This window comes from Chelonoidis abingdonii, chromosome 1 (assembly GCF_003597395.2).
Source record: "Chelonoidis abingdonii isolate Lonesome George chromosome 1, CheloAbing_2.0, whole genome shotgun sequence".
In the NCBI taxonomy this organism is placed as follows: domain Eukaryota; kingdom Metazoa; phylum Chordata; order Testudines; family Testudinidae; genus Chelonoidis; species Chelonoidis abingdonii.
The window spans coordinates 202,984,622-203,006,482 of NC_133769.1; the positions used below are offsets into that span (position 1 = coordinate 202,984,622).

A 21,861-nucleotide genomic window follows, 5' to 3' on the forward strand; every position below is an offset into this window, starting at 1 on the left:
CTGGTATTTGTAGTTTGTGTCCACTTCCCCTCTGTGTGTAATGGCTGCCTGCTGCAAGGTACTGTATCAATCTGTTCTCTTTGGGAAGGTCTTATTTTTAAAATGAATCCGTGACCTAGGGGTTTCTGTAAGATCTGGACTTTCGGCACAAAATGCAAACCTTAAACAAAGTGAGTTTCAGGTAAAGTTACGTTTCTGGGCCTGATTCCCTGTTGGTTTGCATCGTGTGTTGGCATTGCTGTCAGACACCTTACACGCATGTGCAAGGCAGTTCAAAATTGGGCTCGTTTGTCTTTTTCTGGGATATGTCCATTTCCTCAATCTGTCTCAGCAACTGTATTGGACACGTGTTGGACATTTTGAGCCCCAAATTTTGTAAGGAACCCCACCCCAGCTCATTAAAATGGTTTGATATGATTTTAAAATTCAGTGAAAACATATTTGACTGGATGTGACCATCCCCTGCAGTATTGCAACCCAAGCCCTGATGCAGAGTTCTGGGGTATGAGAACCTGAAAATGAAGTTGGCTATGGGCTAGTCAGTTTCACTTATGGTCAGTTTCTCTGTCTCAGCTGAGTGAAGTAAATGAATAGCAGAAAGAGAATGAAGTAATTTTTTCAATACAGTAATTTTCAGTTTCCTGAGCTGCGCGTGCAATTCAGATGCAGTGTCGGTGACAGCTGGGAGAGGACTTCCATTGGGAAGTGCTTTGTTTGGGGGTGAAGAGTTGGGGGGAGCAGAGGTATCAGGGCCCAAGTAACAATGTCAAGGGAAGGCAGTACAATCAAGCAGAGGATTGGTAGGGGAGGAGCACTGGGGAGTGGTGGGAAGCTGGTAACTGGCAGCAGGAAATCCAGACAGGGTGCTGAGGGGTGCAAGGCAAGTGAGAAGCAATAGACATTGATGGTGTTAAGAGGGAGGCATGCAGGTGGAAGTAGCCCAGCAGTATGGTGGTTGAGCTGGTAGTGAGTGCAACGGTGGTGGTGGCATTGTGGAAACCCCTCTGATCTACAAGCAGTCTGGCATGTGGCTAAAATTGTGTGCTGGGGCCCTGGGGTTAACAATCTGAGTTGCTGCAGGCATTTGTAATATGATTTTAAGTCTGTCTCTTTAAGTTTCCCTTTGCTCCATGTTTAATTTCCAGAGTATGGTGTATGTGAGGCTTTTTTGGAGAGGCTGTTAATACATCTGCTGTCTACAACTCCAGGTATGAAGATCTCAGCAGTGCTGTATATTTCTGTTATTCATTTAACTGACTGCTCTCAACTACACTGAGTTTGAACCCAGAGTAACTCCACTGGCCTCAACTGAGCAACTTTTGACTTACACCAGCGTAGCATAGAGTAGAATCTGGGCCGCTCTGTTTGAGTTATAAAAGTATCTGGATCCAGCTGGCCCTGAACGATTTCATCCTGTATCATATACATAGGCAGCGAGTTACATGGGCCAGTGATGCCCATACTCCACCAGTATTTAGGAACATTGGCCCACTCCACCAATGTTTGGGTTTACCGTGCTTGGGGGGAGCCCCATGCTTCAGGTGGATGCGGGGTCCAGAGGTGTTTGGAGGCTAGTGGGGGGCCTGGCGCCGGCAGCAGCAAGCAACTTGGCTCCCAGTGTTGCTTGGGGTAGGGGATGGAAACCAGGAGGAGAGGTGGGGCAGAGGCTTGGGAAAGGGGTGGAATGGGGGTGGGGAGGGGTGGGCTGGGGCCAGGTCACTTGCTGCTGCTGGCGCCAGACCCCCTGCTAACCCCCCAGGTCCCCTTGGACTTTGCATCCCCTTGAAATATGGGGCTCCCCAAAGTGTGGGCCCCAGGGTGTTGCCCCGGTCTGCCCTATGGATGGGACAGCTCTGCTTGGACCCGTTCTGGGCACGACTACAAGTTATACAAACCCGGGGTCCATAATCACATGCGCTGTTGGGGTTTTGAGGAATTGTGGGAGTGGCAATCCAGGTTCAGATCCTCTCCCGCTGTGTCACACAACGGCTTTTTGTCTGGGTTCGGAGAGCCATATTGGGGTATCTTGGTCCCACTCTCAGAGAGCCCACACAGCGTAACATCAACAAGTCAAGCCCTGTGATTGTTCCTCTGCCTAATAGCATGCTGTAAAATGTATCGATCGTCTCTTTAAATATGTGAACGAGGGGAAGCTAGCAAGATCAGCAAGATAGTGAGAGGTGGTTCGAAGAAGAAAACATGGTTTCTGTCCAAATGGAAGGAGGATACGCATTTTTTAGTGCAGGTTATAGTCTGCCATCACCTTACTGTAGGTGCAATCAAATACATTCTACACCTCTACCCCCAATATAATGCGACCTGATATAACACGAATTCGGATATAACATGGTAAAGCACACTATAATGCGGCAAGATTTTTGGGCTCCTGAGGACAGTGTATATCAAGGTAGAGGTGTATTTTGCCCTTTTATGGTGCCTTTCAGCTCATAACGCTTTATATACGTTAATTAAGCCTCACAACACCCCTGCCAGATAGAACAGTCTTATGAGCCCCACTGTATGAGCTACACTGCTGAGCAAACAAAGCTATCAGTAGGCCATGGGAGTTTCCCAGACAACATCACATAAGAGGTCTCATTCCCTACTACCTTGTGCCTCATCTAGTCGTTTACAGCTGTGCACAGTTGATGTGAGACTAGTGAGTGGAGGATTATGGTTTGGGAGCAGAGGCAGAGAGGAAGGATGGTGCTGTGGTTAAAACAGCAGCCTAGGCCTTGAAAGTCCTGGCTTCACTTCCCTGCTCTCCACTTTGATTCATTGTGCCTCAGTTTCCCCATCCATAAAACGGGGATAATGGTACTGCTCTGCCTTAGAGAGGTGTTGTGGGGATAAACATGTTAAAGATTATGAGGTACTACTATGGTGGTGGTCCTTTTATGTGCATTTGCGCAGGTGTAAATGACTATGTGACGTGCAAGTCAGTGGTGAACTGAGCCCTGGAAGTCTGTTACAATGCTCAGAGTAGAGATCAGATGCTCAGTCACTCATGTGACATAACCACAAGATCTCCTCGGAAGTCCTGACTGCAAGTGAAGGTGACCTCCTTTACACTGAGCTGGGTCTCCTTGCCATGACCGTTGTATTTATTAAGAGAATATACATTTTCAGGGGAGCAAATAGCTGAGTGTAGATGTTTTTAAATTCCTATCTCTGCCTTATCTGCCTTTGAAAAAGCAAACATGAAACTTCCATTGTTTATTTGCCTGACTCCCTTTAAGATAACATAACCTTGAGAGTACAGTGTGTGAGCTTTTTTGTTTTTAAACCAGTGATGTCAATGCTAATAAATGTTTCTTTAAAGTATGAAGCACTCAGTCCTGCCTTTCATACATACACATCCAGGCTTCTTTCTTCTGCCAAGATTTACCAGGCCTGGGTCAAGATGGGAAAGTAGGAGAACCTAAGAGGCCTAAAGCAGGATTAAGTGGGGCCACTGGAGGTTGGGGACATCAGAGGGTGGGTATACGACACTGATATATAAAGGTGGCTTCAAACCAGTTCAGAACAGTGAGTAAAGCTGATGCTGTAAGTAGGAGAGATGGCAGGAGGCAGGAATCTGTCTCATGGGCACACAAGAGCCTTAAGACCACTCACTTGACTCCTCTATCTTAGAGAAGGATCAGAAAGGCAGCAATGGTGGGCTTATTGTTATTGTTTGTATAGCTCTGCAAGTGGCTAAGAAGTGGTCCCCATTCTGCAGATCACACAGTGAATCTGTTGTTATACAGAAGCTCCCCAACTTATGCAAGGGTTCCGTTCTAGAATGCCTTGTGTAAGTCGAGTTTTGCGTAAGTCGGGAATGTATCTCCTACAGCTATGCAAATAAAAAAAAGTGCTTACATAACTTTTTCCTTAAGTCTGGATTTCCGTAAGTCGGGTTTGCGCAACCCGTCTGCACAAACATGGGACACATGTAGGGAATCAGCTCAGGGACAGGTAGAGCATGTGCAGGGAAATCTATTTAAAGTGGGATCTGTGTGTCTGATGTTCTGAAACCACTGGATAAGCAGAGGTGAAAACCAAAATGCAGACTCATCCATATGTAGCTGCCTTATGTGCACTTGAGGCTCCTCAAACATTCCTCAGCTGGAGATCTCAATGCTAGCAGCAACAGCAAGTGCCCTAGAGGATCACTGACAGTGAGTTTGACTTTCATGTTGTGTTTGCCATAGGAAGACTTATGTATAGTGTTTTTTCAAAATCCAGAAGCATATTTTCACTTCCCCCAGATGATACTTTAGACGAGCAGTGTTTCTCAAACTGAGGTCACCGCTTGTGTAGGGAAAGCCACTGGTGGCCCGGCCAGTTTGTTTACCTGCCCCGTCTGCAGGTCCAGCCGATTGTGGCTCCCATTGGCCGCGGATTGCTGCTCCGGGCCAATGGGAGCTGCTGGAAGTGGTGGCCAGTATGTCCCTTGGCCCACGCCGCTTCCAGCAGCTCCCATTGGTCCGGAGCAGTGAACAACGGCTAGTGGGAGCCGCGATCGGCTGGACCTGCGGACGGGGCAGGTAAACACACCAGCCTGGCCTACCAGGGGCTTTCCCCACATAAGTGGCAACCGCAGTTTGAGAAACACTGGAGAAGAGCAATCGAAGCAGTGGGGATTCAAGCTCTGAGCAGGACCAGTGGGATTAAAACCGCAGCCTTGGTTTTGGTGGGCTTGTTTTCCTAAAACATCTCATGGGGATACTTCCTTTGCATACACGTCATGCTTATTAAAGCAGCCAGCGTTGCATTTATGGTTGAACAGCTGCAGGGATTTACTGCGTCTGGAGAAAAGGGGAAGGGGTGGGCCCCCTCCATACAAACAAATGACACCTGTTCTAGGCCTGTCAACCTTCAGCTCTGTGTAAGGCTCCAAATGGCCGTTGTACCTGTCACTCAACCAGCTACAAAATAATCCGCTCCTTGTGAGGTGGTTACTGAATGTTCTGAGAGTATTGTAGCAGTAGGCTCTGTGTGCTTGTCAGAGACCCGCAGCTAGGACTTGTCAAATGCAGACAGACTGGCTCATTTCTTTCTGTATTTTTATTTCCTCAGGTGAATCCACCTCCACTAGTTTTTTATAAATCTGACAGACGTTGCTGGGCTTAGACTGTGGTGTGACCCGTGACATCGTCAGAGATCCAAGATGGTGGAATTTAATTGGAGGGTGAGGAGACTTTTGTTATTAAAGCCTGGAGGGCGGGGGGAGTGTTAAAGAGGAGTGTGTTAAGCTAGAGTTGGGGATGTTGTGTTGGAGCGTGTGTGTCTTTGTGTGGCATAAACGCCATGTTCACATGTAAGGGAATTTAAACACAGCTCTCTCCCCATGGAATCTGGAGACTTACTATTATAATTCCTACCATATGTATTCAGTGCCTGGCAAGTTGACTTTGCTGTGTGCATGTGAATAAGGACTTTGCTGTGGGCCTCAGAGCAAACTCTGTCTTGCTTCTCCAAAAACACACTCCACATGGCATTTGGCTCTGCTTATCTTACTTTCTGTCTAGTCTCCTTTTCATGGCTGTGCTGTAGCTCAGTTGCTGTGTTGTATATACCACTCATCCCCATGTTGCTGCGCAGTATTGCTGGTACCAATATACCATTTAGCAAGCAGCACACCAGATGCAATGAAGCGGCGGCCAGCACATCTGTCGCTTGCGCCGCTTCCTGCAGCCCCCATTGGCCTGGGATGGCGAACTGCGGCCAGTGGGAGCCGCGATCGGCCGAACCTGCCAACGTGGCAGGTAAACAAACTGGCTCGGCCTGCCAGGGTGCTTACCCTGGCGAGCCACGTGCCAGAGGTTGCCGATCCCTGGGCTAGGCACTAGGTCAGCTGGGACTTAACATTTTTCTACTCAATTCTGTTTGCTTGCCCCATACTCCCATATTTATGTGTGTGCTTAAAGCTGAGCATATGCGTAACCTTTGCAGGATCCTGGCCTTGGTTTGGTTTCCTCTGAAGAATTTAATATTGGTCAATATCAGAGACATTATCAGATATTTTCTATCCTGAATCGAGCAGACATCTTCCCACCTACCTATGCCCTGCTTACGTTAGAAAAACAACCCATTTACTGAGAACATGGGTCGTTTCACTAAAAGGGTGCGGAACATAGTTTCCCTTTGTCTGCCCTTGCAATTAAGTTCAGCACTCATAGTTTACAACCATTCTAGTGTAGGCAGGGCCCCAGCGAACCCGTCTCACCATACTGTAATGGATATTTATCACCTCATTGACTTGTAATGCTGCCTAAAGCTTGGTTAAGAATATACATAGACTGTCAAGGTTGGAAGGGACCTCAGGAGGTCATCTAGTCCAACCCCCTGCTCCATGCAGGACTGATCCCCAACTAAATCCCCAAATGGCCCCCTCAAGGGTTGAATTTACAACCCTGGGTTTAGCAGACCAATGCTCAAACCACTGAGCTATCCTTCCCCAATAAATAAATAACAAATAGTTTATTCGGCAAGTTTTTCTGTGTGCAAATTGTCTGCAAGCAGATCTGTTTTCTCAGATTCAGCCATTACTCAGAATGATTGGCCAGATAGCTTTTGTGACTGATGTGTAGCCTGAAGTTTATTCACAAGCAGCACATTGTGAAATATTCATTATGAAATGTCTGAGCTCTTTTGGCTGGACACAGAGATCACTGCAACCTGGGGAAGCAACTCAACATAAAAATGGGGGATGAGCCAGTTGGATTTTTTTTTTCCATTCAGAACTCTGTATTTTACTCACAGAAAAGCAGTTAACCCCCCAAAATAAAATAATAATAAAATAAACAAATCAGTATGAAACACAGGGATTCCACAGATCAGCATTTATTATCTACCCCTGGGCAACAAAAACAGCCTTATCCCAGGGAACCTACAACTTCCTGTTTCTGGATCAGCTGCTTTTATGGCCCCTCCCTGGAGCTCTGTGTGGGCCAGAGTTGGGATGAACTCAGGGTTATCTGATCTCTGCACCCAGTCTCATGGTGTATTTCTGTGCTCTGAATGGATGAGATACTTTTTTTCAAGACGCAGCACTCCCTTTTTGGACTTCGACATCTGCACGGGTATTCACAGAAACCACCGTCGTTCCTCCATCTCCCCCTCCTACAGAGCCTGGCAGCCACTGCTGCATGCCTTCAAGATTGTGGCTTTGAGTGAACAAGGAAAAGAGCCAGCTAGAGCCCTCACAACCCCCCAGTATTGGTGGGGTCTGGTCACCATCCAAGACAGTGTCCTTATTTCAGAGGAAGATGATGTCTGTGATTTGTCAGACATTGGCCTACAGCTCCTAAACTACAATTCTTGGCTTAGCTCTGGCTCTTTTGGTCTCGTACATGAATACCTTGTGCAATTCCTGTTTTGTTTCCATCCTGCAATTGCAACAAACCAGTACATAAAGATTTTGGTCTGGAGCCAGTATTACCATTGCCTGATTTGCTCGTCTTTGATAATATTCTGTAGCTACCTGATGTAAGGTCCAGGTAAGATGGTCATCAGCATGGCTAGCAGGCTCCATGTAAAAGGAGCACATTTGGGCTGTTGTGTAACTTAAGCAATGAGGTGCCAGGAGGAGTTTTGTTGTTTAATGGTTCTAGAGTTATCATCCACCGTAATCCCTCTTTTCCAGTTGATGATTCTTCAGAAACCTGGGGTGAAATCCTGACTCCATTGAAGTCAATGGCAAAACTGAGTACATAAACGTCTAGGAAGGCCAAAAATCTTCAGCATTGCCCAGGAAAGCAACTTTGATCATGCCTAATGTGTGAGACAAGTGTAGGAATCAGGTGAATCCTCACAATTACCACTCCAAGTTTGCTTTCTGCAAATCTCTTGCAACATTCACTTAAAATTTGCCCTTCAAACAAACCATCTTGCCAGTAAACTAATTCACGGAAGAGCAAACACAGAAGGAGGTGTGAATACGGGCAAAGCAAATTCGTTTACAAATTGAGATGAATGGAGGGAAATGTTTTGCAGTCTGCACCTGAACTCTGATCCACATGGCCTGAAATTTCCCATGGGAAGAATGCATGCACTGCATTGCCATAGCATGAACAAAGTCTTGAATAATACAGGTTCCATCGGGAAGTTGCATAGTATGCCATAGATGTGCTTTAAATGTCCCAGTTGCTCAAGTGTTGTAGAAACTCTGTTGAAATATATTGTTTTATATTTCAGGCTTTGGAGAATTTTCCACTGCTGATGTACATTTTGGCAGCTAAAACATTAATTCTTTGCTTGGCATTTGCTGGAGTAAAAGTATACCAGAGTAAAAAAATTGAACAAAAAATGAAAAAAGAACATGAGGCAAAGCTGAAAAAGGAAGCAGAGAAGAAGGAAGACTGAAGAGTCTTACACGGTATGGAATTACTGGCTCAGTTGGTGTGCAATATACTGTTATAGCTCGTTGTTATGTTTTGGTTCTGATCTAGGTGGATTCAGGCGTTATCTCACTCATCACCACTTATCTTGTCGTCAAACAAAAATATTTCCTGTGGTACTTCAGCACATGCATGTATGCTAAGCGGTTCAATCCTCTAGCACTGACACAGTTATCACCAGAGAAGTCACACTGCGGTGCATGACCTTTAAGAGATTCTCTTTCTGCTATGTATCTACCTAAGTTTTTATACCATGCTCAGTGCCTGTGGGATCTGAGCACCAGAAGGCAAGTTTAATTTGGGCTCAACTCAGGGGTAACTGGGTGAAAATTCTGCAGTCTGTGTTATACATGAGGTCAGGCTACATCATCTAATGGTCCCTTCTGGCATTTAAAAAAAATCTAAGACTTTAAAGAAAACCCAAATCTCTCACATAGTTTAAGTATGTTACAGGACGAAAGTAATTTAGCTGGAAGAGCAAAACCGTATCTCAAGGAGTTCTCGGAGGTGGATATATCATGCAAGGTGGATATATCACTACACAACAGGCTATGCACTTTACTGGTATAAATGGGCTGTGAGCAGTGCTCGGTGCTTAGAGGTGTTGCATACCCTTGCCTTTGACTGGCTTGAGAGAGAGCTGAGCATGCTCAGCATCTGATTGAGCCCATAGCATGGAGAATTATAGTTGTGCCAGTATAATGTATACCATCTAGGATGTGGTACCCAGAAAAGTGTTGTCTAGTGATTAGCACATAAGACTGCAGAGGGGATCAAGAGACAAGGGTTGTATTCTCTGCTCTGCCACTTGTTTGCTATGTGACTTTGGACAAGTCACTTTCTTGCTCTGTGCCTTAATTTCTGTATCAGTAAAATGGGGCTAATACAACTTCCATACACTTTACTTCTTTATAAATGTAAAGTGTTATTGCGGGACTCCTGTTGCATTTTTAAATTAAGCATCGCCCCACTTAAGAAATCAATTTAGATTTTTAAAAGTGTTCACAATTTGGGCCCAAGTCATGTCAGCATTATTCTTCTACTGGAACTCCTTCTTGAGTGAATGGGAGTTATGCATAATAGCTGGTGACAGAATATGGCCCTAAGAATAAGTTGTGAGAATGCAGTGGTTGTCTATATGCCAAGTTAGTTCACCACTTTAGGTGCAGCTTCAGCTGTAATTTTAAATTGATTTAGTTAATTGGTACACAAGGCTCCACAGACACTCCTAATTCAGTTTAAACCAGACTTACTGCAGTTTGGCCCAAGCTGATTAGGAACAGGTTTAAGGCAAATGGAAATAAACTACTCTTAAACTGAAATAAGAGTTTCCCTGCAGGGATTTCAAATGCTTTAACTAAACCTGTTCAACTAAACTGGTGCAAGCTGTAGACAAGGCCTAAGGAAAACAGCAAAGGGCAGGTAGAAAAGTTTCCATGAGACACATTCATTCAGTATGATTCTGCATGTGAATCAAAGCACTAAAATGATAGCTGTCACTAGCAGACAGGGAGACTTCCTTTGATCCAAATATCCAGTCCACAGCATGGCAGCATGACGCCATGCACCACAGGGAGGGTCATTGTTAGCTGAGACAGGAAGATACAGAGGAAAATGTTTTGAATTTCTTCTATGTATAGTCCATTGATTTGACATCTGGGAAGGATTAATTTATGAACTAGAAAGGTAGGAAAGAACTATTTTGTTTCTCTATCATGTTTCAGTAACTGTTTTATTAAAACTCTACTAGTTTTGGGATAAGATTTCAAAAATAAATATCCAGTGCTGGTGTGTGTGTGGGAGAAGAAGTATTAAGGAGCCCTCTTCCTCCATTCAAGCCACTGGGACACAGCACTAGGGAGGTGTGGGAAAGTCTGGCTGTCACTATGGCCTGTATCTGCAAGGGAAAATTGGTTTCCTGCCTAAGGGCTATACCCTGACCCTTCATTAGCTAGTGTTCAGACTGTGGTCAGTAGCACTCCGCTACTTTTATGACCCTGCCTGTGTACCGTCACTGGTCTGCCATGAATTCGGGCCAGAAGCATTCTTGGCACAAAGGTTATACCTGCCAGTGTTGGAGATTTTCCCCCCAAAAGGCATAATTTGGTCCTGACGTGTTTTGGGTCTGATTTATACTGCCTGTCATCTTAGACTGTAAACATTGGAGCAGATCCTCCACTTGGCACTGTACAGCAATGAGCATGGTTTGCATGTTTAACAAGTAATAAAAATTCTGCTGGATAGAGAGAGAGGTTAAATCAAAGTAGTTGCATCCCGGCTCCTGCCTGGCATCCGGTTTCATGTGGAGCCCTTCCCTGATGTTATCCTCTGAGAGAGCCATGCTGTCATGAAGCATGGGGAGGCCCAGGGAGTACTGAGGAGATGGGCTTCCACAAGAACACCTTGGCTATCCGAAGGTGTCCCCAAATCCTCAGGATCTCCTCAGCTATTGGGACACTCATGGATTGGAGGATCAATCTCTTCTTCGTTTACATGGGGAATGGTGGCAGCAGGAGGAACCCTCCAACCAAAACGATGTTCTAACACAGGAACAGAAGAGTGGCTATACTAGGTCACACCAATGGTCCCTCTAACCCTGTCTTCTGACAGTGGCTATCTTCTGACAGTGGCTGGTGCCAGATGCTTCAGAGAACAGAACAGGGTAGTTACTGAGTGATCCATCCCCTGTTTTCTAGTGCCAGCTTCTGGCAGTCAGGGGCTTAGGGTCACCCAGAGCATGGGGTTGCGTCCCTGACCGTCTTGGCTAATGGACATTGATGGACCTATCCTCCATGAACTGAACTTAATTCTTTCTTCAAAAGTAGTTATCCTTTTAGCCTTAACAATCTCCCTTGGCAATGAGTTCCACAGTCTCACTATGTGCTGTGTGAAGAAGTACTTCCAAATGTTAGTTTTAAACCTGCTGTTTATTAATTTAATTGGGTGACGCCTGGTGCTTGTGTTATGTGAAGAGGTAAATAACACTTCCCTATTCACTTTCTCCCCACCGCTTTGTGCAGTCAATGTAGTGTTAAGGCTGCAGAGCTTTGTGTTTGGTCATGGCTTTCCACATGGGAAGGCTGATTTAGACCAGTGGTTCTCAATCTTTTTGGGCTCAGCACCCATTTGTAAGTGTTTATAGCTTCTCACAACCCAGTAAATACTCTAGAGGGTCTAGGGCAGAGCCGGAGGTGCCCAGGGCAAGCAAACATGGGTGATACCAGGGGTGATATGTGGGGAGATCACGTGCCTCCCCAGATTTTTTGGTTGCGCTCCCTCCCTCAACTCAGATAGCTGGGTGGTCTACTGAGGTTCATTGGGGGTGGAGGTGATGTACCCTCCCTGAGCCCCATTGCATGGGGTTGACCCCATCGAGCCCCATCTGGCATCGCTGGCCTGAGCCACCCGTGAGGCTTTCCGCTCTGGGCAGTTGCCCCTCCCACCCTGCCCTAGTTATGATCCTGCCCTGAAGTGGTTTCAGGTGGATCCTGCCCAGCACTCATCCCATAGTGGCAGCTCCTGTGCTGTGGGGCTGACTGGGCTTCGCTCTTGGCTCTGGGTGTTGCAAACTCCGGGGTTGCAGCACCAGTGAGGTTTGGCCCCGCTCCCTTGACTGGACAAACTTTGTGTGAGTAGAGTTGTGACCTGGCTCGTGGGGTTGCAGTACCTCTCACTCGAATTTGGCCTACCCAGACTCCCGTAGTCATGACATCTGGGCCAAACCTGAGTGGCACTGGGACCCCAGAGGTTGCAGTGCCTGAAACAGGGAGGCGAGCCCAGCCAGCCCTGTGGGATAGGAGACACAGGAGCTGCCATGTGCCCCTTTGAAACATTCTGGTGACCCAGTTTGGGGGCCCAACTCAGGAGCTGAGAAACCCTGATTTAGACCATATGTTGTTGTAAGCATATCATGTTTTCTGTTCTCACTAATTTAATCATTGTTTTTTCTCTGCAGATTTCCTGACGTTTCCTGCTCATGTGGATACCTTTCCCGGGGGGTGAAGACTTCCCTTCAATTGAACGATGTGTCAGAGAAATAAACCGTCCCCAAGCAGCGTTCACTTAAACTGTATATTGACTTTTTATACATGTAGTAAGAATATCCATCCTCTATTTATTCAATAAAGGTTCCTCAGTAGGAGTGGCCTGGGTGTCTGCTTACCAGAAATGCTGCACTTAAGGCAGGTGATGTAAAAGAGGCTGTTCTTAAAATCAGCTGTGGAGTGCAGAAAGACAATCACTTCTAACGAGAAAATCCATCACAGGTGCTACAAGCTAGTGGCGCTTGCAGGAGGCAGATAATAGAAAGCCCCACACTCTCCTTGCTCCTTTCTCAAGGCAACCAGCATCAGCTGCAGAGGAGAGCATAGGGCATGCCTAGCCCTCCCCTGGACCCAGAAGAACCAATCCAATAGAACAAAGGCAGCACTACCTCCTCATCCTGTCCCGTGGCTGCAGAGGGTGAGGATGCTAGGGGGGAGTTGGTTTTTCCATCCCTCTACCTCTGATTCTGCTGCCAGAGCAGGAGTCCCTGCATGCATGCTCTGTAACTCAAAGACTGGCCACTTGAATTCCTTGTGCTTTAGCTCTGCCCTGAAATTAAGCAACCCAACCATAACCAAGCATGCAGTACCTTAGCAAAAGGATGGCGTGGGTGTGTGTTCGTGTTCCCAGAGATGTCAGAGGCCTGCTGGTGTCTGCACTACAGAAAGAAATTGTTTTTCAAGTCTTAATGGATCATGGTTTTAAAGAGCTTCTCCACAACCATGAGGGCTGAAAGCTACTTTTCCAAGAAAGCTGAGAGTCTCATATAGTCACTGACTCCAGCAGCTGGGGCTTTAAGAAAAACACCAAATATTGTGAGACTCATGATAAAAATCAGCAAAATTTGTGCATTATGGACTGCTTCAATAGAGTAAGTGTGGCTTGACCCAGCAATGCTACGCTGGGGCTTTTTATTTAATACTTTGCTTTTTTTTAATACAAAGTGAAAGTGAATTAAAAAGGGTTCCAGCTGGAACTGTGTCAGACATGTTCAATAAAGAGAATGGAATTACCCACTCTGGAATTTGGCCTGAACGATGGTGTTAACAGCCTAGTTTTGGTGTCATTGGTTTTTTTAAAAAACCTTGAGTGGTTAGGGCCTCAGCTTTAGGTTTCTCCTGAAAAGCAGTGTCCCTTAATATTGTAGAAAGTTACATCTTCTCTGGCCACAATACTCAGGGATGGGCCATTGCAGTTCCAAGAGGTTTCTGGTGTTTTTACTTATTTAGAAGGAGACTATGCAGCTAAAATGCCATATCTCCAGAATAATCGCAGGCTCACACTTCCATGGCTGATCCTTGCCTACCAGGGGATTGGTTCAATAATACAGCTAATATAGTGCACCAGACTGGGATTTGGGAGACCTGAGTGCTGTTCCTAGTTCTGCTGAAGTCATTCAGGTGCTTCAATATCTTTGAGGATCTTTGCCTCAGTTTCCCCATCTGTAAAACAAGGATAAATTATACTGATCTCTTTTGTAAATCACTTTGAAATCTATTGATGAAAAGTGCTATACAAGAACTAGGTATTATTACTTCCAGCAACAAATCATCCAAGTACTGAGCAGCCCTACTTAGTTTATGAGAGCAGAACCCAAGGAATGTGGCCATATTTTTCTCAATATATTGTATATACTCGTTCATTAGCCCGGTCGTTTATAAGCCAACCACCCAAGATAGGTAAAAATAGCAAAAACTGTATGACCCTTTCGTAGCTGACCCTATATTTCTGGGGTTGGCAAACTTTGGCTCCTGGCCTTTAGGGGCTCCATGCCTGCAGACGCTCCAGGTAAACAAAAACGACACTGTATTAGATAGTCAATTCAATGATTCCATAGAGTTTAAAATCATCAAATTTTGGTGTAGACCCATCTATAAGCTGACCCCCGCTCTTTGATGCATCACTTTTTTACCAAAAATATTCAGCTTATGAATGAGTCTATACAGTAGATATCCAACAGCAAAATCTAACTCTTTTACATGAATAGTCTGCAGTTGTCAGTTTCATACTCCATAAAGCTAGAAACCTTATAGGGCATTTTATGAAAAGTTTGTTTGTTGCAGACATAAATAATTAGGCATATTCTGGTCTCTGATGCCATATGGCTCTTTTCCTGTTTGAATCTGAGACAATATCCACTGCAAACATTGCTGTAACCAACCAGTAGCAACATCAAAGGCTGTATGTCACACCTGTCGTGAGGCTAAAATCAAGTCTATAATCTGCTTGGAGATTCTCAGATAAATAGGACTGTAGTAGTTGCAAATTATGTATAATTGTTACTTTTCATTGATCATAAGAATGATAGCATGGGCTTCATGTTTTAACATCTGCGTCTCTCTTGTTTTTTAGTGCTTTTTCTTGACGTTTGATACTCCTCCCCTTTTTCTGCTTAGGGTGACCAGACAGCAAATCTGAAAAATTGGGACAGGGAGTGGGGAGTAATAGGAGTCTATATAAGAAAAAGACCCAAAAATCAGAACTGTCTCTATAAAATCAGGACATCTGGTCACCCTATTTCTACTCATGTTGCCTTTTTTCACCTTTTTTTTAAGTTCACCATGTTTATCTTTTAAAACCCCTTTTTGTATTCTGCTCTATGCTCTCCTTTTATATATAAATTGTTCCCCCTTTTCTTCTGCATTCCGATCTCTTATAGCTTTCTCTTCCTAATTCCTGGTGACCGCCCCTCCAGTCCATCTCCTTCACCCTAGCAATCAAATGCAATTGTCAAGATCCAGTCTGAACTGAGAAGTACAACTCGGGCTTTGGAGGTGGGTGCTTACCCATTTCACATTGCATTAGAAGCAGGGTGGAGTAAAATATGCTGATAGCTGCGTGTACTGACTCGCTTTGAAGCTGATCCTTGTTTAAAATTGTATTGCCCATTTTCTGTGTCAAACTGGTAGGATTAGCTAAGCATCTCTGTAATCCTAGGGCCAGCACAAACAGGAAGGGCTCCAGAAGCAGCTAGGGAAGCAGCACTTTGCAACATGCTCAAGCAGCCACCTATGGCCAACGTATAGAGTTTGGCATTAATGGATTCCAAGAGAGCACCACAAAATAAGCTCTGTCATAATGTTGAGCCATTGTAGAGCACAGGAAAATGATGAATTCCAGAGGACCTCCTACAAAAAATCTAGTGCTGTCCTATTGCTGGAGAAAACTGGAAATGTATTTCTATTTCTTATGTTTGCACATGGTTCATAGAGTAATTTACATCATTCTCACCTGTTCTTAACATAAGAGAGCTTAAATCCAGGCAGACTATCTAGGAGCTAGATTCTAATGCCCAAAAGTAAGCGTGTAAAAATAAATTGGGCTTAAAATTAAGAGGTAAAAACGTGATCCACTCCCCTTTCTCCCAATTCTGCCCTAATGACCTACTAAACTTCCATGCATGAAGTTCTTGGGCATATTGGTAAACAAGAACAAGGAAATTTGGAAGTGATCTAGTCATTACATGCCTGCTCCATGAACTGGAGTAAATAAAGTTTTCACTGAGAGGCTGCTCGTTGAAAAAGTGTTTCCACTTCAGAACCAATTAGCCAGTGAGATAGTAATTTCAATGGATTCCGTGGGTTTCTTTCAATTAATACGTAGGTCCATGTAATTTAAAGCTATTTGCATTCCTGCTTGCCTTGGGCACCTGCTATGGCTCTTTCATCAGTATTAGAGTTTGCATCCGCCTCTCATCTGACCTCTAACCTTTATTCAAAGTTACTTGAATTACTTAATCCTACTTGTGCAGTTTAATCACACAAAGAGAGATGGGGACAGGAATTAAGATATATGCTTTGATAATAGGTAATGTTCAAATGTATTGGACTATACAATACAACAAGGGCTGGTACTAGTGAGACTATACTGAAATCACAGCAACTTAAAACCATATAAAGAATTTATAACACTCATCCACGCTAGTTTAAATGCCCTCTGCTGGGAATTGGGTGCATGTTATTTGTTAATATCCTATTATTAAAAATGGTTAGTCATAGAATATGCTAGTTATTCTAAATTACCAGCCCAGTCAAGAACTATATTATTATGTATTATTTGTATACTGTACTGCCTAGGGAGTCCTAGTCATGGACCAGAATCCCATTGTGCTAGGTGCTGTCCCAAAGAGCTATATTAGCCACGTGGTTTTTCATCATCTTAAAGGACTGCAAAATCCTGTAGAGAATAGATTGCAATTTCCCTAAGGTATGCAAAAGAACTTAAGGTGGATGTGACAGGTTCGATCACAGAGGCCCCCCCTTGGGACAGTCACCTGATGTGCTGAAACTACCTCTGAGCCCATTTTCTCTGATGGCCTGGGACTCCAGAACCCTGCCGTGTTGAGCCAGACACATTAGCCTGCTGCAACACAGACCTACGGTCTGAACCATGCCCCCAAAGTTGCAGACTTAATTGGAAACAGCTCAGCAAGTATTCCTGTCTCCAGCACCCAGATACCCAGCTCCCAATGGGATCCAAACTCCAAATAAATCCGTTTTACTCTGTCTAAAGCTTAGAGAGATATGCCCAGCTGTTTGCTCCCCAGGTATTAATCACTTACTCTGGGTTAATAAAAAAAAGTGATTTTATTAAGTATAAAAAGTAGGATTTAAGTGGTTTCAAGTAATAACAGTCAGAACAAAGTAAGTCACCAAGCAAAAGAAAGCAAAAACACACAAGTCTAAGCCTAATACATTAAGAAACTGAACACAGGTACATCTCACCCTCAGAGATGTCTCAATAAGCTTCTCTCACAGCCTAGATGCCTTCCTAATCTGGGCCCGATCCTTTCCCCTGGTACAGTTCTTGTTAGTTCCAGCTCAGGTGGTAACTAGAGGTTTTCTCACGACTTCGCCCCCATTTGTTCTGTTGCACCCCCTCTTATAGCTTTGGCACAAGGCAGAAATCTTTTGTCTCTCTGGATCTCCACCCCTCCTTCTAAATGGAAAAGTACCAGGTTTAAGATGGATTCCAGTTCAGGTGAAATGATCACATGTCACTGTAAGACCTTATTCTTCATTACCCACAGGCTGGCCCACACATCCACAAGAAGGCTTGCAGGTAGATAAACCATCTACAACCAATTGTCCTGGTCAATGGGAGCCATCAAGAATCTAAACTACCATTAATAGCCCACACTTGGCATAATTACAATAGGACCCCAGAGTTATATTTCATATTCCTATTTTCAGATACAAGAATGATACATGAACACACTCAATAGATTAGGAGTACTTGTGGTGGTGATACCTTACAAGAGACCTTTTGCATGAAGCATATTGCAGTTACGTTATATTCACACTCATTAGCATTTTTCCATAAAACGTATGAAGTGCAATGTCACAATGGATAAGCTCCTGCCTGTATTAAGCTTTTAAAAGTTACTGTGTTACTACGACATAAATTGCTTCGAGAGGAAGGTCTTATTTCTGAGATTGATGACAATGAAGAATCTCATGCAATAGGGGAAGATTCTCTCTTGCTTATCTAAGGGCCTTTACTCACACTGAGTAGTGCCTGACTCTGCAGATAGTCCCATTGACTTATGGGGGGATGGCTCAATGTGAGTAAAAGGTGTCTCAATCTGTTCCTAAAGAAAAACACAACTGTGCAAAGGGAAGGCACATAAGCTAAGTAGGGAGGCACTGTATTCGTGAAGCAGTCCAACACTTTGTTTTGTTCTAGTGTTTGGTTCAGATTCTGATCTTACTTCTGCCATAGTAAATCCAGAGTAATGCAGTGGATTTATTTTGGATTTATCCTGGTCTAATCCAGATCAGATAGTTTTATTCTTGTGTATAGTGTAGTATTATTGTTTAAAGGTCAAGAAAGACATTCCAAAAATGTGCTGTATATCATCCAGTTTGTTAATGAAATAATTAATACTGTGCTGGCTATGCAGTTATTGTCCTTCATCACTCTAAAGACACACTGGGCCATATTCTCTTCTCAGATTGGTTTTCACACCAATTTAACTCCGTTGACTTGAGAGGAGCTACTTCAAATTCACACCAGTGCAAAATCAGACTCAGGCCCACGGTATTTGAACAATAAAAGCTTGTCCTCTCATACTTTTTTTACTCCTTCAGTATCATATGCCCATACTTGGGCCATTTCCACTTACAGCATTTAGTCTGTCACAGTCACTTCCCCCTCCACCCTCCCATCCCCCAAAAGAGCAGCAGTTTATAGTAATTGGACACAAAGCTAAGAAAAGACACACTTTTAGGCATATATTCACACGGTACTAGAAAATATATGGTAGGGAAATGATACTGCTCTGATTCCACCGTCATCCCCCAGGGGATGGACTAGATTTCCTAATTAAGTAATTTATTTTTCCACCTCTAATTTCTATAATACATTATGTGGTTTCCACACGTGGAAAAAATTGCCTGGATTTTCAGTGCATCAGTCAAGCCATTAGAATAAAAATGGCCAAGCATCATGTGATCCAAATGTGTTTTTTTGTGTTAAAATTTTATCATTTTCTGTGTAAGAGGCACATGGGAAAGGTATACAAAATAGTCAATGGTGTAGAGAAGGCAAATCATGCACATTTATTTACAAGACCATGGGAACATTCAGTGAAATGGAAAAGGCAAAACAGGTTAATTTTGATATGAAGAAATACTCCTTTAAACAAGTCAGACTTAACCTATGCAACAAGGCGTTGAGTTTGAGAACTTAGTAGGATTCAAAAAAGGATTAATTGTTTAAATGGATAAGAAAAGCACATTGCTACATTAGGTTGAGTGTGATATTTTATCCAAAGGGATATAAACCAATCACTAATAGACAGGAGTTAGACACAAACTTTGCTCCTTGGCAGGTTATTCTATAATTGACCTCTATGGGGTTTCTTGTATCTTTCTCTGAAACATCTGGTGCTGACCATTATCAGATACTAGTCTGAAATGGTATGCCAATACCTACGTTTTATGTTAAAGACAACTGTAACTTGAATTCTTCTGGCTTGTTTTCCCTGTTGAGCATTTCCACCTCAGATGTTCTTTACTCATTAGTAGATCTCCCAAGTGGGTCAGAGATGGGCCTGAGCTGCAAAATTCAGATACAGATCAGGACCCAACTCAAACTCTGGGGTTTGATTTGGTGAAGGAAAGAAGCCATAAAATTCAGATTTAGATGAGCATCCAAATTTGTCCCCAAAATCAAGCTATTTGGATTCTGGATTTTGGTTTGGACCCATCTCTGTGATTAAGGGAATTAAGTCTATCCATCCCAGCATTTATACACCATTTCCCACCCTAGTCCTGGACCACATAAAGAGATTACAATTCAGATTAACCTGATGTTTGTTATTAACATCATTGTTGATGTTTCTGTTTTAGGGTGGCCTCTAAGGAGGGAAGTGGCTCAACAGAGCTGGTACACTGGCTAATAGATCTTTTAGTTTATTTATTTTTAAATCAAAGAGCATTTGATGTTTGCAGGAGGAAACTTTCAAGCAAATGTATCAAGGTAGTAGTTCTCCCATCTCCGCACTTTGTTAGTCGCCATCTTCCATTTGCCTGGGGTCATCTTCTCTAGTCCTTTCTCAACCAAGTCACTGAAAAGTATGCACCTGTAGGAATACGTTCTCTCAATGGACCCCAGACAAAACTCCTTCCTGTTGTTAATAATAAACCACTTCAAAGAAGACCACGCAACATCCATAGGGTGGAGATAGTTGTAGGGCAAGGGCACGGAGAGAAGCTCATGGCCATTGGCTTTAGCAATTAGAGGGCAGCACTCAATGCTGGACATGTAAATGACTGGTGGGACCTGCGGGTGAGTTATCTTCTCCTGAGCAGTGGGTTCTTTTGTCTGCAGCACACTAGGCTGTCTTTTCTCTCTCACTACAATGATGCATTTCCCATAGAACTTGTTCAGAGAATCGCAGAATTCCTGAAAGATGTCTTCATCCTGCTTCATGGGCAGTTCATCTCTTAGCAACACTCTGTATCTCCAAGGCACCCAGCCTTGATTGCTTGCAGCATGAACGAGGGTCCATGTTGGCCAATTCAGGCTGTCTTCCTGCAATATCTTTTCCCCTGTTATGAGAGATTCTGACATGTCAGTTTCTCCTAAGAAGATGGTGTTGAGACCATTAAACTGCAGAGTCCTCAGAGCTTTTAAATACTTCAGGCACTGCTTCCTTGCAGCAGTGTCAAAGGAACTCCTGTGGATGATATGCTTTAAAAGAGGATTTACAAAGCGATACATGTTGCTTTCCCCAGTACTTTGAAGTTCACAGAAGGTTCTGATGATACAGGGTAGAAAAGTGATGATCTCATAATGGCTCTCATTACACTGGTGTTATTCAGTAGCATCATAACAAACTGTGCATGGTGTTAGCATTTTCAGATGGCTGATCAAAATTCAGAGAGATCTCAGGAAATAATAGCTCTGTCAGGCTGATTAAACTATAGTTGTGCAGCAAGCTGTAAAGGACCCCCTCTCCCTGCCTACCTCCCCGTGTTTATTAACATAACCTATCCCAGCTTAGTGTGGCATCTGCCCCCTGTGGTGGTAACTAGGCCACACAGAGGTTGATGAGCCTGTTACTACCTTGGCTAGGGTAGGTCTTTTAGCTCAAGCCATGCAGGCAGGCCTGGATTACGATCTAGATGTCCAAGGTTTAATCTTCGCTGTCAATGGTCAACCAGGGGTGCGCTGTTACAACAATTTGAAAAAGAGAAGGTTTTGGAGTGAGGTATTACCACAGCCACTGGCGGAACACACCTGCCAAAGTGGCAGTAAGAGTCCTCTGGCCTGTCCCCGATGTTGTTGGAGGGCAGGGCAAGTAGAAGGCTGCTAGGGGTGGGATTCACCAGAGGGATTTAGATGCCTAACTGCCACTTTAGATGACTATGTCCAATATTTAGAAGCTACTGGCATTCAGAATCGCTCTGCTCAGCTGCCACCTAACCCTGTCAGCTCTTAAGGCTCTGTCTACACCACAAAAAGCCACCCACAGCCACGAGTCTCAGACCCCAGCTCAATTGACTTGGGCTCATGCTATGGGGCTAAAAATAGCCTGGTAGATGCCCTGGCTTGGGTTGGAGCTTGGGCTCTGAGACCTGGCGAGGGGGGAAGGTCTGAGAGACAAGGCTTCAGCCCAAGCCTGACCATCTACACAGCTAGTTTTACTCACATAGTGTGAGCATGAGTCAATTGTCCCAGGCCCTGAGACTCACTGTTGTGGGGTTGGGTCATTTTGCTGCAAAGATGTATCCTAAGTTTCCACTGTTAAAGTGCCTGTAGTATCTAAATGTCAGTGGCTGGGCCTGAGCACATCTGCCTAAGTGCTGACACTGCCCAGCAGTGTGGTGCTAACTCATGCCTAAGCCCCAGATGGATTCGCAAACTAGGGATCCCTCCTGCCAGCACCTAAGTCCTCCTTGTGAATCTAGCCCTGCTCTCACCCAAG

The 21,861-nt window shown here is 44.3% G+C and overlaps 2 protein-coding genes across 2 annotated transcripts; one reads left to right on the forward strand and one right to left on the reverse strand.

Moving 5' to 3' along the window:
• Positions 1 to 13,444, forward strand: SMIM11 (small integral membrane protein 11). The gene is made up of 5 exons (XM_032785005.2): positions 1 to 58; positions 1,146 to 1,208; positions 5,062 to 5,173; positions 8,182 to 8,362; positions 12,340 to 13,444. Exons 3-4 carry the CDS (start codon positions 5,153 to 5,155, stop codon positions 8,347 to 8,349), a joined length of 189 nt encoding a protein of 62 aa, XP_032640896.1. The 5' UTR covers positions 1 to 58; positions 1,146 to 1,208; positions 5,062 to 5,152; the 3' UTR covers positions 8,350 to 8,362; positions 12,340 to 13,444.
• A 6,448-nt stretch (positions 13,445 to 19,892) lies between these two features.
• C1H21orf140 (chromosome 1 C21orf140 homolog) lies at positions 19,893 to 20,654 on the reverse strand. The gene has a single exon (XM_032784998.1). The coding sequence runs from the start codon at positions 20,652 to 20,654 to the stop codon at positions 19,893 to 19,895; it is 762 nt and encodes a 253-aa protein (XP_032640889.1).
• Between the last annotated feature and the right edge of the window lie 1,207 nt (positions 20,655 to 21,861).